This window comes from Sinocyclocheilus rhinocerous, unplaced genomic scaffold (assembly GCF_001515625.1).
Source record: "Sinocyclocheilus rhinocerous isolate Xijiao unplaced genomic scaffold, SAMN03320098_v1.1 scaffold470, whole genome shotgun sequence".
In the NCBI taxonomy this organism is placed as follows: domain Eukaryota; kingdom Metazoa; phylum Chordata; class Actinopteri; order Cypriniformes; family Cyprinidae; genus Sinocyclocheilus; species Sinocyclocheilus rhinocerous.
In genome coordinates this window covers 267,759-280,413 of record NW_015637537.1, presented here as the reverse complement: position 1 = coordinate 280,413, position 12,655 = coordinate 267,759, and the positions used below count along the sequence as shown (strand labels likewise).

Sequence of the window (12,655 nt, the reverse complement as noted above, 5' to 3'; positions counted from 1 at the left end):
TTGCTTCTTCCTATACAGTAAGTGAATCAGTGGGTGTGGGTTTCGCAGTGCAAATGATTAATGAGAATCAACGTTCTTTGCATGATTTTTAAAATATGCTTTAGTTTTGTTTAGAAATACAATGGGAAAATATAAACGATTAATAAAAAAAATTATTTTAATTATAAAATATAAATGAATTTTAAATGTATTTTATACATTAAAAATAATCTTTGTTTGTACTTTATCATCATCCTTCAGTGGATTGCTGGGATGGACAGGATGGAGAACCAATCGTACATCATGGCTACACCCTGACTTCCAAAATCCTCTTTAAAGATGTTATCGAGACCATCAACAAATATGCATTCATCAAAACCCAGTAAGAGACACCTGCTATATTGGATATTAACCGATTCAGAAGGTTATTACACAGTAGATATTAATCGACTGATTAGTGTCATAAGCCAGACTTCTGACATTTTTCAAGCTAAAAGTCTCAGATTAGAATAGGCCATCAATCTGTAACACAACCAATGAGCATAACAATCATTAATTATGTTTTACAATTTTACAAATTTTAATTAATAATAATTATTATTATTTTAGAAAATGTAATTTCTATGATTGAGAAAATATAATAATTATTATTATTATTAACTACAAATACAGGACTGTGCAAGGTTGTTCATGTTGATGTTTTTCTTTTTCTTTTTTTTTTAATACAATTTAAATAATTTAACAATTTCAGTATCTGTGAACAAATTCCATTAAGGAGATGATTTTAAGAGATGATCTGTAAATGTGTCTTGTGGACGATCTTTCCTCAGGTTTCCAGTGATTCTGTCCATTGAGAATCACTGCAGCGTCCCTCAGCAGAAGAAGATGGCTCAGTATCTGACTGAAGTGTTGGGTGATAAACTGGACGTGTCCTCCATCCCTGCCGACCCGTCTGGACTTCTGCCTTCACCTGAAGCCCTAAAAGGCAAAATTCTCATCAAGGTAACCATCTAAACATTTTTACATCAACACTATGGAGCAAATCCATGGTCATTTTTTTAGATGATGGTCAGATGTATTCATGATGTAAATCAGCTTGCATGATGTACTTGCTTTGATTTATGAAAGATTATGAACATTATTTGAAGTAGTGCTGTCAAACGATTAATCGTGATTAATCGCATCCAAAATAAAAGTTTTTGTTCACATAATATATGTGTGTGTGCTGTGTATATTTATTATGTATATATAAATACAAACACATGCATGTATACATTTAAGAAAAATATGTTATGTTTATATATTTATGTATAATATAAAATATAAGAATATAAATATATAAATGTATATACATGTAAATATTTTTAAAAATATATATACTCTATGTGTGTGTATTTATATATACATAATAAATATACACAGTACATATACATAATGTAAACAAAAACGTTTATTTTGGATGTGATTAATCGCGATTAATTGTTTGACAGCACTACTTTGAAGCGTCATTTTTGTTAAAGATATCAAAAGAGTTCTAGAATAGAATATATCGAAAAATAAGCTTTAAATGTATTTTATGCAAATTAAAAATATTTTTCAAATAGTTACAATGTAGTACTATGCTCTCAAATCTATTCGTTATGCATTTTAATTTCTTCCATGGTTGTTTTATTCTTTTGGTGCTTGGTGTATTACTTATTTTTCTCTGAAAATTGTGCTAAGTTTTGGTGTAATTTGTAACTTTTACCAAAGGGGGAGTGAAATTAATTCACAAAATTACAAATTAATTAAGATATCATGTAAAAACATTAACGATTCACAAATGTGACCCTGGTCCTCAAAACCAGTCATAAGGGTCAATTTTTTGAAACTGAGATCTCTGAAGCTGAATAAATAAGCTTTCCATTGATGTATGGTTTGTTAGGATAGGACAATATTTGACCGAGATACAACTATTTGAAAATCTGGAATCTGAGGGTGCAAAAAAATCAAAATATTGAGAAAATCACCTTTAAAGTTGTCCAAATTAAGTTCTTAGCAATGCATATTACTAATCAAAAATTAAGTTTTGATATATTTACGGTAAGAAATTTACAAAATATCTTCATGGAACATGGTCTTTACTTAATATCCTAATGATTTTTGGCATAAAAGAAAAATCGATAATTTTGACCCATACAATGTATTTTGACTATTGCTACAAATATACCGCAGCGACTTAAGACTGGTTTTTTAGAGCAGCAAAAGAGTAGAGTCTTAATGATATAAAATCTATTTGCTGAAGTGTAGAGTCTTAATGATATAAAATCTATTTGCTGAAGTGTAGCCCTCTCCTGAGCTTTTAATAAAGTGTGAGGGTTGAAAATCGGGCCGTAGATGGAGCAGCTCGGCGAGCGAGTTGGCGCTATAATTTTAATATCCTAATGATTTTTGGCATAAAAGAAAAATCGATAATTTTGACCCATACAATGTATTTTGACTATTGCTACAAATATACCCCAGCGACTTAAGACTGTTTTTTTAGAGCAGCAAAAGAGTAGAGTCTTAATGATATAAAATTATTATTATTTTAGAAAATGTAATTTCTATGATTGAGAAAATATAATAATTATTATTATTATTAACTACAAATACAGGACTGTGCAAGGTTGTTCATGTTGATGTTTTTCTTTTTCTTTTCTTTTTTATACAATTTAAATAATTTAACAATTTCAGTATCTGTGAACAAATTCCATTAAGGAGATGATTTTAAGAGATGATCTGTAAATGTGTCTTGTGGACGATCTTTCCTCAGGTTTCCAGTGATTCTGTCCATTGAGAATCACTGCAGCGTCCCTCAGCAGAAGAAGATGGCTCAGTATCTGACTGAAGTGTTGGGTGATAAACTGGACGTGTCCTCCATCCCTGCCGACCCGTCTGGACTTCTGCCTTCACCTGAAGCCCTAAAAGGCAAAATTCTCATCAAGGTAACCATCTAAACATTTTTACATCAACACTATGGAGCAAATCCATGGTCATTTTTTTAGATGATGGTCAGATGTATTCATGATGTAAATCAGCTTGCATGATGTACTTGCTTTGATTTATGAAAGATTATGAACATTATTTGAAGTAGTGCTGTCAAACGATTAATCGTGATTAATCGCATCCAATGTATTTTGACTATTGCTACAAATATACCCCAGCGACTTAAGACTGTTTTTTTAGAGCAGCAAAAGAGTAGAGTCTTAATGATATAAAATCTATTTGCTGAAGTGCAGCCCTCTCCTGAGCTTTTAATAAAGTGTGAGGGTTGAAAATCGGGCCGTAGATGGAGCAGCTCGGCGAGCGAGTTGGCGCTATAATTGGAAGACAGACTGGCGTTCCCACCAGAGAGTGAATCCTGAACTGCAAACTGGGCCAGCCGGTGGTATTGACAAATTGCTCGGCACAGGCTGTGGATCATGGAGCTACCGGGAGCCCAGCGAACAGACCGCGTGTTTGAAAATACCCTCGCATCGCAGCTCAGTCGCTGAATTTGACTGGAGCGCTACTTCGTTACCATTGAGCAAGACTATAATTCAACTCAATACATTTGAAATGCAGTCATAGGTTAGGAACACTTTTTCAAATACTTTAAATTTAATCAAAATTGCTTTGACATTTATTTTACGCTCTCTGCTAATGCAGCATCAAAGCCGATAATAGTAGAAAACGACAGCACATGCTAAAACAAATTACTCTTTGGGGTCAGACATTGTTTGATTGATTAACCGCTATTGATTAACCCATTTCTGTCATCTATCGCTGGCCTCTTTCTGTTAGTGCTGTATTTCTGCACTCAGCACATCAGAGTGCTGTTCTGCGCCAGTCAATCATAGCATTTACTGATAAAGCAACTTAAGTGGCGATGGGTCCCCTGGGATGTCTTGTAAGATGCTGTTAGTGCTAGAAGACCCTATAGGGTCAGAAACATTCCCTATTCAAGTATGCAAATGCAAAGATGCAATGAGCATTTTTGCAACAAGAAATCTCAGTACTCAAGGGGACGACAGTGTTTCCTTCAAATGTGTTTTTGCCAGCAGACCAGACATGTTCTTATTCAGGTAGCTGCTATAAATATGTTATAAATAAACTTTCTTGAAACTGTTGTTTTGCCGTGACAGTAGTTAAAAACTGACTACAGAATAAGACAATTTACACTAAAGGTTGAAATACTGAGAATGCAATGAGATGAGAATTGATTGCTAAAAATATTTGCATTCAAGCATTTGGGCATAGATGTCAGTAGGGATTTGACACCAACTCTTGAGTTTCAATATCAATGGCTTTTTTACATTGGAATCCAGTTCTTTCACTGTTACACTTTAGTGTAGGGACAATTCTTACTATTCTAACTCTTACCAATTCTCACTATTAAATAGTTGTTTATTAGCATGCCTATTATTAATTGGCTGTTTATTAGTACTTATAAAACACATATTCTGCATGACCATATTCTACATTTCTAATCCTACCCAATACCTAAACTTAACACCTACCTCACTAACTATTAATAAGCAGCAAATTAGGAGTTTATTGAGGCAAAGGTCCTAGTTAATGGTTTAATAGCGAGAATTGGACCTTAAAATAAAGTGTGACCGAATATGTTTGTTTTGTGTCATCATATTATAGTTTAAAAAGCGATTGCTCGCTTGATCTAAACAGCTCATAAAAAAGAACGAAAAAGAAAATGCAGGCATATTACTAGCGTATTGGCTGTTTATTAGTACTTATAAAGCACATATTAATGCCTTATTCTGCGTGACCATATTTTAAATCCCTTAATCCTATATGCCATACCTAAACATAACAACTATCTTACTAACTATTAATAAGCGGCAAATTAGGAGTTTAATGAGGTAAAAGTATTTGTTTATAGTTAGTTAATAGTGAGAATTGGACCTTAAAATAAAGTGTGACCGAAAAGTGTTTCCGTTGTTTCATAAAAATGTCTGCATTTAATTAATATTGCATTTAATCCACTGCGATAAAGAAAGCAAACACCACACAAGCATCACTGTTGGAAGCAGAAAGTGTTCGACCTGACGGCTCTGTTTTCAACTGTTAAAGCTAACCTCAGTTGAAGTTGAACATACCTTATACCTTTATTTTCTCAAAAACACTGTCCCATCTGCCATTGGTATGAGATAGTCCTGTCCCAAACCCATGCAACTGGTTGAACCATGTTGCTGAATGGGGCTGGTTGAGATCCTCAAACAAGCAAATCAATGAATATTATTTTTTCTTCATTAAGCAGAACAGTGCTTTGGACCACTACAGAGTTTACACTGAACTAGTGTGAGATATAAATGAAAACACATTTCACAAATCTTGTATTGACAGGTTTTCTGTATGTTTGCTCATAGGGTAAAAAACTGCCCCCAAATATAGATGAGAATGCAGAGGAGGGGGACGTGTCTGATGAAGACAGCGCCGATGAGATGGAGGATGACTGTAAGCTGATGAATGGAGATGTAAGTATTATTAGATGGTGTGGTGCATTTTTTTTTTTTTTTGCATAAAAAATTAAAAAAGAGTAAATAATGTTCATTTACCACTGGAAATAGAAGATGAAATCGAGTGCATTGCATTAAAAAAAGTAAGAGTAGCATGTTAGAATTTTGAACAGCTCAAGAGATTTCATATGTTTAATTGTCATGAAAATAATGTTGCAAATGCAATACCTTTAATGGTACTAAAGTCTTCATTTTCTTAATGCGAAATATATTTGTTTTTGTTTTTTACTTTCTTTTCATTTGAGGCTGAAATATCACCTGGTCAAGTTATAGAAAGTTTAATGAGATTCACGCTAATCTTCAATTCTACATCTGTCATGTTCTTTTAGCAGGACGTTTCAATTGTACTTTATGCAAAAGGCTCTCGGTGAAACCTCAAAGACTCGTGCATTTTGAATGAAAGCTCCTCTCTCTTAAGTGCCTTAATGTAAAAATAAAACATGGCATTTTGGCAAGTGAATATTTGTCATGCATTTTTCTCTGTGTGTAAAATTAGGTCAAGACTTCAGTTGAACTAACCTAGATATTTTGATGAATGCTTTTGACCTTCATGTTCCCTGCAGACGCTGTTACAATGCTAATTTTAAGTCCATTCGAATTCACTTCTCTCTCCGTCTCCATTTCCAGACGTCTATGAACAGGAAGCAGGCGGAAAATGTTGCAAAGAAAAAATTAGATAACCTCATGAAGGAGTCAAAGATTCGTGACCGGGAAGATCCGGACAGTTTTACCATCGCAGCCCTGCCGCCGGCGGGAAAACATGACAAATCACCGCTGAAGGTTAATATGCTGTACTTCACCCACAGCACCTGTACATACATGGCACTCCTTCCTTTCCAGGAGAGGAAATGTTACCACATTCACTTCTGCTTGCATTGTGTTCTAGTTTCTATTCTATGCATGTAGATCAATGTACTGTAGTTTGTTTACTGTTGACTTGAAGGGAAAGTTCACCCAAAAATGAAAATTTGATGTTTATCTGCTTACCCCCAGGGCATCTAAGATGTAGGTGACTTTGTTTCTTCAGTAGAACACATATTATGATTTTTAAGTCCAGCCATTGCAGTCTAATCGGTTTGTGCAAGAAACCGAACAGTATTTATATCATTTTTTACCTTGAATTCACCACTATGTCCAACTGTCTTTGAGCACGCGCACGGCATCCGGTGCGTGAGATGTGTCCGCGCTCTGGCGTAGTTTACGTTAATGGGTGTGTTGCACCTACATCTTGGTTTCCCTGGGGCTAAGCAGATAAACATCACATTTTCATTTTTGGGTGAACTATCCCTTTAATCACTATTACTTACACTTTTTATTTAGATAGACAGACAGAAAGTAATCATAACCTAATTGGACCTATAACAAGCTGATGATTTTTTATTTACCATGATAATCATAGTACAAAACAGTTGTACCTGTTCTCTTACATTTCACTCATTTAAACTATTCAGCAAGTGCTTTAATTAGCTTAGTTTTGTCCTTGTACAGATATGTGCTACGTGGTTATTTAAGGACTGACTCGAGGCGTATCCAAATAAGACACAGGGTTTTTTTCTCAGCATGTGCCATACCACCGTCCTTGACGGCCCACAGAGATACAGGCGAGCATGCTTAAATTGGCCATATGCTATACATTTATAAAATTTTTCCCCTGAAGTCCACCCTCTCCTTGACACCTAGAATTGAACAGTCTGTTTCATGTACCCTTAAAACTAAAAATGTTATAGCTCCAGCAAGAAAAATCCTGCTCTCCATGATAAGTCCCATTTACTGTATATTTTGAATGAATAGTTTGCTGTCGCCACCTAGTGAAAGAAAAGAATAAGTCTGCTGTCCATCTGCTACAGAACTGTATCTCTCATATTTGTTAGGCAAAAACTTTGCTGACAAACCTATTGTTCACAATCTACAACATGCCTTGTGTCATCTGATTTATAGTTGATCCTATATATTTGAAAAATCACGTTTAAATGTGAATATATCATACAACAGGCTTTTGAGAAATGTTTATTTGTTCTCTCGATCATCATTTCATTGTGTTATACCACAACATAAACTACAAATATTTGATCATAAAACTAGCATTTAAATAGAATTTTTTTTAAGACATGTTATTAGCAGATTTCGAGTGACAACTGATATTTATGTCTTTTATTTGAAGTATCTGCTGTACTGTTATAAAGCTCGCATTGATTTACATTCCAGGCTATCAGAATTTCATCGTACCTTTTTCAGCCATATAAATATCAACTGCAACAAATTGCATACTTTTGCTCAGTTTTTTTTTCTGTTTTTTTTCTCACTCCTCCACTCGAGTCTGAACTATAAAAGTCTGATTTAACATATACAAAAAATAATAATTTTCCAGAATATTTAATATAATATTATATTTAATATGATTTATTTTTTCCAAATTCTTTTTTTTTTTTTTTTCGTTTTAAAAATGTAGATTTGATGAATATAATTATTTTACATTTACTGTCATGATAATGTTATACCAAATTATATTTGGTATATTTATGTATATATTCCTGTCCATATTTGCACTGCAATGCATCTTTTTTATAATACAGGGAAAAGCAGAAGACAGCACTGACACTGGAGACGAGGCCAACGTTGGTGGCAGCAAACGTCTGGGTAGATCTTTCATGGGGAGCTTCTCCAAACGCAAGGTAGTTTTACATATAGAGTATTATGCATATGGACTAAACCAAACAATGTTTCCTTCCATAACAACATACTGCACACACTGAAAAATGCATCTGTCTTCTGCCTATATCAATTATTCATACAGAATGAATGATTAATAGAAATAATAACATGTGTATATGGCTCCCTGGAATACTACATTCAGCTGTGTAATAAATTCAGAGTTTATTTGTGACATGTTAACTTAATTAACTCTGCATCACCTCAACTCCGTCTGTTCACTGTAGAAAAAGACAAGTAAACTGAGGAAGTCCTCCAGTTTTGAGGACACGGACACGGATCAGGAGAGCTCGAGTGGGGCGTCTAAAGCACCAGTGCATCACAGCAGGTACTGTTAGAATCGCTCATGGTGTGTGGGTTTAGATATAGTCATAAATGTGCTTAAATCGTTTATGATTCATCATTGATGTCTGTAACTGTAATCTGTTTTAACAGAAAGAAAAAAACAATGAAGTTGTCAAGAGCACTTTCTGATCTGGTATACACGAAATCTGTGGGCACACCGGACTTTGAGGCACAAGGTGAGAAGAACAGAAAATATACGTGAAAATCTCAAACTTCCTGTGAGATTCAGAATTATGAAGTTGATGAAAAATGTATCCTAGGCCCTATTTATTTAGGCTCTAAGAGGGCCACTTACACAATGAAGTCAAGTCTCCTTTATTTATATACCGCTTTATACAATGCAGATTGTGTCAAAGCAGCTTTACAGTATTACACAGGAAAATAGTTTCTCAAAAACGCAAGAGGACAATACCAGAGAGTCACTTTTCAGTTAAAGTCAATACATTGGTGATTCAGTGATGTTATCGTCCAGTTCAGCTCTCTTCCAATAGCGTCTGTCCAATCAGAAAAAGAAAGGTTTCATTTATTTTATTATCAAGGGTTGTATATGAAAATTCAGTTTAAAGTACATTACACTGAAAAAACATTTGGATACAATTTCCACACAGAAATTGCTATTAAATTTCACAAATTATTACAAAGAAACAGCAAGTAACACATTAAATTAAAGTAAAATATAATTAAATAGAATTGTATTGTAAAATGTACTACAGTAGTCTTTGTTTTATTTACAACCTCAAAAAAAAAGTGTAGTTTTCATGTGATTTGGTGTGCAATTATGTTGTGATCAGGTGTGTCAAGTTTATTTATTTATGTGAAATATGCAATTTTAAAATGTTTCTCTTGATTTTAAATTACATTTAAAGAAAAAAAAATCATATTTATGTTTTATTGTTTTTATTTGTAAAGTGGTTCTTTATTTACAATTTATATTTTTCAAATTAATAAACTGATCCTTCATTATTTTTTAAATGGCACTCATCCTCCATATACTCTTAAAAATAAAGGTGCTTCGCGATGCCATAGAAGAACCTTTTTTTGTCTAAATGGTTCCATAAAGAACCTTTAACATCTGCAGAACCTTTCTGTTTCACAAAAGGTTCTTTGTGGCAAAAGAAGGTTCTTCAGATTATAAAATGGTAAGAAAGAGATGGTTCTTTAAAGAACCTTTGATTGAATGGAACTAAAAATGGTTCTTCTGTGGCATCGCTGTGAAGAACCTTTTGAAGTGTATGGCCAGTGTATGTTTTCACATCTGATGCATGTGTGTTGTGTTGGGTTGCACTGCAGTGGGCAGCAGCGGTTGGCAGGTGTCATCGATGAGCGAGACCAAGGCCCATCAGTTAATGCAGCAGAAGCCGGTGCAGTTCATGCGATTCAACCAGCGCCAGCTCTCGCGTATCTACCCCTCCCCGTACCGCGTGGACTCCAGCAACTTCAACCCACAGCCCTTCTGGAGCACCGGCTGCCATCTGGGTATGCCAGTCCACCCACAAACAAATATTTCGGTTTAATGGAGAAACCAAGAATAAACAGTATGGCTGAAACATACTGGGAACCTGCTGCTCACTGCTACGCTCTAGTAGTTTAATTTAATATGAAAATGGTTCAATTCTTGGAAGACACTACTGGATTTACAGGAAATACTAATAATAAAAAGGGAACATTTTTGTTATGACTTCAATTGCTGAAATGGCCCCTAACACCAGAGAGATGCTTGTAAATATTAATCGTAATAGTCATTGAATTTTGATGGCTTTTATGCAGTGGCTTTGAACTACCAGACAGAGGGCAGAGTGCTGCAGCTCAACAGAGCCACGTTTTATTGCAACGGCAACTGCGGTTACATCCTGAAACCTTCCTGTATGTGTGAAGGTGAGTGCTTACATTACTAGTTTGCTTGTTTTTTTTGGTCACTGATGTTGTATGTCTGTCTGTATTAATGTCTTCCTGCTTCAGATTTCGGTAACACTTAAAGTCTCTATATATAATGCATTATAATATCGTTTTTTTAATGCATTACTTATGCTCTGTAATGAACCTTACAATGCATTTTATGATCTCATGAATAATTGTAACCACCGTTATAATACATTAGAATACTTATCCATTTCATTGTTACAATTTTAAAAAATATAACGCATTAAAACACGACATACAAACTTTCAAGTATTATAATGCATTTCATCTTGGGTTACAATTATTAATGAAAAGATATCATGCATTATAACGTACATTATGAAAACTTTTATAATGCATCATGCATGAAGGCTTTAAGTAGAGTGTTACCCAGATTTTGTTATATTTCATTGTAATGTAGATGCAGAAGGAGCATATTGCTAAGCTGTTGTTATTGTCATTTTTAAAATAGTATATTATATTATATTTAGTGCTGTCAAAAGATTAATCGCGATTAATCGCATCTAAAATAAAAGTTTTAGTTTACATAATATATGTGTGTGTGCTGTGTTATTATGTATATATAAAGACACACACATCTTCTATGGCATCGCTGTGAAGAACCTTTTGAAGTGTATGGCCAGTGTATGTTTTCACATCTGATGCATGTGTGTTGTGTTGGGTTGCACTGCAGTGGGCAGCAGCGGTTGGCAGGTGTCATCGATGAGCGAGACCAAGGCCCATCAGTTAATGCAGCAGAAGCCGGTGCAGTTCATGCGATTCAACCAGCGCCAGCTCTCGCGTATCTACCCCTCCCCGTACCGCGTGGACTCCAGCAACTTCAACCCACAGCCCTTCTGGAGCACCGGCTGCCATCTGGGTATGCCAGTCCACCCACAAACAAATATTTCGGTTTAATGGAGAAACCAAGAATAAACAGTATGGCTGAAACATACTGGGAACCTGCTGCTCACTGCTACGCTCTAGTAGTTTAATTTAATATGAAAATGGTTCAATTCTTGGAAGACACTACTGGATTTACAGGAAATACTAATAATAAAAAGGGAACATTTTTGTTATGACTTCAATTGCTGAAATGGCCCCTAACACCAGAGAGATGCTTGTAAATATTAATCGTAATAGTCATTGAATTTTGATGGCTGTCTATTTATTATGTATACTGTATATAAAGACACACACATACAGCATATATTTTGAAAATATCTACAGGTATGTACATGTTTATATTCATATAAGTTATATCATATATAAATATATTTAATATATAAACTTAACATATTTTTCTTAAACATATACATGCATGTGTGTGTATTTATATATACATAATAAATATACACAGTACACACACACATATATTATGTAAACAAAAACTTTTATTTTGGATGCGATTAATCGTTTGACAGCATTAATTATTTTATATTATATTATATTATATTATAAATTTAACATCACAAAATCATTATAATACAATGTTTATATCAACAAATTACATTCATTATAATAGAAAATTCCATTACAAAAGACTGCCTTTTTATCAAAGAAATGAACAAGAAATTTTAAAACAAATAACAGTGGACAACAGTTAATTTAGGAAACATTCAATAGATCAAGTTCAATAATATAAGTCAGTGTTTGTGAATCTACTGTAAGTGTATTAGCAAAGCAAACTAGGAATTTTGCAAAGAGTTGTTGATGTTATGATATGATTATGGAATTGTAAGTACAGAATTGTGTCCTTTCTTTGTTCTTGCAGGTTCATTTAATCCAGTGGCTGAGGATCCTTTACCAGGGCGGTTGAAAAAACAATTGGTTCTTAAGATCATCAGCGGCCAGCAATTACCCAAGCCTAAAGATTCCATGCTGGGTGACCGAGGAGAGGTAAATCAAGAAAACAACAAAACTGGTGTTCAGATTGTACATAGAAAATGAGCAGCGTGACAATAGTAGAACATTTTAAATCCCATTATAATCACTAAAGCTGTCACTCACTGTGGGTTTACCCGGCTTCATGGGATTTCATTGAGCCTGTGGATCAGAGCAGCCTGCCAACACGATTGATGTCCACCACAATTTCATCTGTCTATCTGTCTGTCTATCACATCTATCATTGCAATAATTCTGAATCATGCTGCCTTTCATTTTTGTTTTAAAGCTTATTTTGAGTG

The 12,655-nt window shown here is 34.4% G+C and overlaps 1 protein-coding gene across 1 annotated transcript in view; it reads left to right on the top strand.

The window, feature by feature from the left end:
- The window catches only part of plch2a (phospholipase C, eta 2a), a 43,718-nt gene that overhangs the window by 18,620 nt on the left and 12,443 nt on the right, over nt 1–12,655 (top strand). The window contains exons 8-17 of the mRNA XM_016563989.1: nt 241–361; nt 810–981; nt 5,367–5,474; nt 6,144–6,296; nt 8,090–8,188; nt 8,453–8,553; nt 8,661–8,746; nt 9,861–10,046; nt 10,338–10,445; nt 12,244–12,368. Of these exons, the coding sequence (XP_016419475.1) occupies nt 241–361; nt 810–981; nt 5,367–5,474; nt 6,144–6,296; nt 8,090–8,188; nt 8,453–8,553; nt 8,661–8,746; nt 9,861–10,046; nt 10,338–10,445; nt 12,244–12,368 (1,259 nt within the window). The remainder of the gene's footprint in view (nt 1–240; nt 362–809; nt 982–5,366; nt 5,475–6,143; nt 6,297–8,089; nt 8,189–8,452; nt 8,554–8,660; nt 8,747–9,860; nt 10,047–10,337; nt 10,446–12,243; nt 12,369–12,655) is intronic.